Genomic DNA, 3,795 nt, shown 5'->3' on the forward strand with positions numbered 1-3,795 from the left:
GGCGGCACGGCACAGACCAGGTCCGGGCCCTTTTCCAGAGCCGTGAGCGGGAGCAGCGACGCGCGGGAAGTCTCCCGGCTGGTGGCGCTGCGCACGCGCGCGGTCCCCAGGTCCATCCAGGAGGTCATCGCCTCGCTGCAGTCTGAAGCCCAGCTGGCCTCGGACCAGACCATCAGAGAGCTCAAAGAGAGCATCCTGGGCGAGAACTACGACATAAGAATGAAAGTAGGTGAATCAGAGGAGAGTAATGCTTCTTGTGGGTAAATTGCGTGTGTGTGTGTGTGTGCATGCGCGCGTGATTTCATTTATGTATAATTTTTTCAGTGAATATGATGTGCTGTAACAGAAAACTCCACGGTGTTACTGAATTCCAGTACTCTGTGGCATGACAGGCGTGGTAGGATGTCCTGAGATACAGTTCCCTGGACTAGAAGATCATCTGCCCTCCTTATCCTAGAATTCACTAGAATTATCTTCACTATTTGATGATGATGAACTTGAGTCTGATGAACTAACACAGCTACTATCTGGTCCATTAGCCTTGCTTCTGCCTCTAGTGTTCTTTCAGTATCATCCATTAGCCATGTTGGGATAGCTTGTCTACAGAAGGAGAACGCTTTATAAGATTGGGAATCCTAGATGAATTTTGAATTTGTTGCTGCTGTTGTTCTACATGATGGTGAATTTTACTGTTTCCTTCAACTGTTGTTTTTATTTACTTATTTATTTATTTTCTGCCGCATTGTTTTTCTAGTGGGTGTTCTCCACTATCATGGATAGCAATCAAAATGCATTCTTTTAAGTAAGGTTTCTTTGAACCTTTGAAAAGAGTTACTGCTGTAGCTGAACCTTCTATATTTGGCAGAGTTACTGTCACTTGTTCACCTTTGCCAACCTCCAAGTGCCCTTCACAGGAAGTGTCAATAAAAGTAGGTTTGAAATCGTAGCGTACAGTATAGAAGGCATAGTGCAGCTGCTTCTTGAAACACACCTAACTTGTGAACTTGCCGACTATGACCCAAGTGCATAAGTCTGGCTGGTCCATTCATCACTCCCCTCCCTCTCTGACTTGGCCTTTGCTACTGTCAGCCACCTCAGCCCAAAGAAGCTGTGGAATGGGCATTTTATATGAAAAAGCCACTTCCCCGCTTTGTTTGGCCTCATTAGTGAATTCTGGTAAAAGTGAATTTATATCCTGAGATCAGTGTTATTACTATTAAGAAATTCAATTTGTAAGAATTCTATAATATCGCCACTGGAAATATTTCCCTTGACGCATTTCAAACATGTATTTTCTGGGCCTTTTCCAGTTAGAAAGACTTAGAAGAGAGGTGCTTCAGGTGTGCAAAACATTAGGGTAGACTTTATGTGCATTTTTATCCCAACAACAATTACATCAGGTAGAAAAAATATCAATAAAAGTATTGTTTTATGTAGGAGGCTTTCTAGCTCTAGCAAGGCTAAAGAATTGGCACAATATCCTACAGCTAATGCACGGCAGAGCTAGGATTCCACTCAGGCAGACGCACCCCAGACACTAGCTTGGAATTATGCCCAAGAAAGTCTGTTTATTGGCTACAATATGGCCCCCACAGGAAGCAAAGCGAGGCAGGGTCATATTTAAATATAAGATATTTTGTCCATTATATAGACTTTACTTTGGTGGGGACATTGAAAGAAGGAAGGAAATGAGAGAAAGAGGAAGAGATGGGGGGATGGAAGGAGGCAGACTTTGAGAATAACAGTGGGAATGACAGTAAGAGGGAAGATTCTATTACGGTTCTTGGCTATAGCTCAAGATCTCTTGCTAGTACACAGAATACCACTGCTGACATTATGTCTTTAAAATAGTTTCAGCCCCAAAATACACGCTTGGCTGTGATTTAAGGAATGCTATCGTGAAGAGAAACAAAAACACATATGAGCCAGAGAGTATCCAGTATTGTCTTTGACTATGTTTGTGAGCAGAGTATTACAAGTATTCTGAATTAAGATTCATTCACATCTCCTTTTAGTTACCAAACAAAGTAAAATCTGACTGTCTGGGCCATTTCAAACTGAGTACTTCTAATTAGATTTCTGTAAATATAATTGAAAAAGGAACCAGGGATTCCATTAAAAGAGCCTATTAGAATGAGCCTTAGCAAAGAGAAAGCCTCAGTCCCCTATGAATAGGCCTACCACCTTAGGGTATGGTTGATATGAACAAGTCCTGATAGTAGAAACTAGCTGAGAAGTCCTATAGTATTTTAGGGCTGGAGCCCAAAAGAGAGATAATATCAGGGTGGGGGATTTAGCTCAGTGGCCCCGTGCCTGCCTGGCAAATGAAAGGTCCTAAATTCAATCCCCAGTACTGCACCCCCCAAACAAACAAAGAAAACCACCAAATAAAGAAAACATCATGACTCAAGTGGAACTAGAGGTATATGAAAGAAGATTATCAACTGAATAGTGACTACTGGGACAGTGAATTCTGTTTGCCTACCAGAAATATTTATTTTTCCTTTGTCTGCTTTTTTTGGTGTTTCAGTTACCTGATTTAAAAAGGGGTAGTATAAGTGGAGAGTCCACACTTTCAACACTACCTGGCAGTAAAAAGGCCATTCTTTCCATACTCCTTGTAGTGTCACTGGAGATCATGTAGAAAGCAGTAATGAGGTACTCATTCCTTACAACCAGCACAGTGTCAGCTGTATTCCCACTCTGCAGTAATCAGGCAACCCCCAGTAATGGTGCCAATCGAGGATATGGAACTTGGACATCCCCTATCTGGCAGTAATGCAACCCCCCCCATTTCCTTGTTAGACTATCAGAGAAAGCCAGCTTAAGAATTAGACTTGTACAATACCAAAATGTCCAATTTTAAGTAGAATAGTTGCTTGTCATGCCAAGAACCAAGAACATCTCACCTTGAAAGAAGAAAAGTCAATCAGGCTAGGGATGTTGCTCAGTAGGTGGAGCATTTGCCTAGTATGCACAAGGTCCTAGATTCAATCCCCAGTACAACAAAAAGAAAAAAAAATCAGTAAACAGAGATGCTAGAATTATTGGACAGAAATCTTAAAGCATCCCTCAAAATGCTTCAGCAAGCAATTATGACTATCTTTGAAGCAAATAAAAAAGTATAAAATATGAGCAAAGAATAGAAAGTCTCAGAAGAACCAAAGAAAAGAATTCAAGTTGAAAGCTGCAATAACTGACATAAAACTAGATGGATTTCAAAACAGAACAGAAAAGCTAGAAGGTATAATCAATGAACTTGAAGCTAGAATGACATAGCTTATATTAAGTAAAAAACAGACACTAGATGAGAAAAAATTAGTCTCTCCAGGACCCCTGGAACTATAGCAAAAAAGAAAGGAGAAAAGGAAGACAAGACTGAAAAAATACTGAAAGAAATAATGGCTAAAAACTTCTCAAATTTGGCATGAGACATAAAACTACTGATTTAAAAAGCTGAGTGAATCCAAAACCTAAGAAATTCATACTCAAACATATAATATTATACTTTTGAAAATTAAAGTCAAAGAAAAAAATCCTTGAAAACAGTGAGAGGAAATCAATGAAAAAGCTTGCATAACAAAGGATTTCTTATCAGAAACTCTGCAGGTCAGAAGTAATTGACACAGCATTTTTCAGGTGCTGAAAGAAAAGAGCTATCCACTCAGAATTCTATGTCCAAAATTATCCCTCAGAAATCAAGACATTCTCAGATCTACCTCAGGTTTAATCCCCTACTGCAAAACAAAGCTCTAATGAAATAATATAGATAAATTAGTATTCTAAAAGATACTA

At 39.9% G+C, this 3,795-nt stretch overlaps 1 protein-coding gene and 1 pseudogene across 1 annotated transcript in view; one reads left to right on the forward strand and one right to left on the reverse strand.

Annotated features, from left to right (window-relative positions):
• LOC104868112 overlaps positions 1 to 264 on the forward strand; it is a 13,689-nt gene extending 13,425 nt beyond the window's left edge. Inside the window, exon 3 of the mRNA XM_010632720.3 lies at positions 39 to 264. Coding sequence (XP_010631022.1) covers positions 39 to 264 — 226 coding nt within the window. The remainder of the gene's footprint in view (positions 1 to 38) is intronic.
• A 96-nt stretch (positions 265 to 360) lies between these two features.
• Positions 361 to 1,049, reverse strand: LOC104868111 (annotated as a pseudogene).
• Between the last annotated feature and the right edge of the window lie 2,746 nt (positions 1,050 to 3,795).

The sequence above is a fragment of the Fukomys damarensis genome, unplaced genomic scaffold (genome assembly GCF_012274545.1).
Source record: "Fukomys damarensis isolate Sample0158 unplaced genomic scaffold, DMR_v1.0_HiC HiC_scaffold_17, whole genome shotgun sequence".
Taxonomy (NCBI): Eukaryota; Metazoa; Chordata; class Mammalia; order Rodentia; family Bathyergidae; genus Fukomys; species Fukomys damarensis.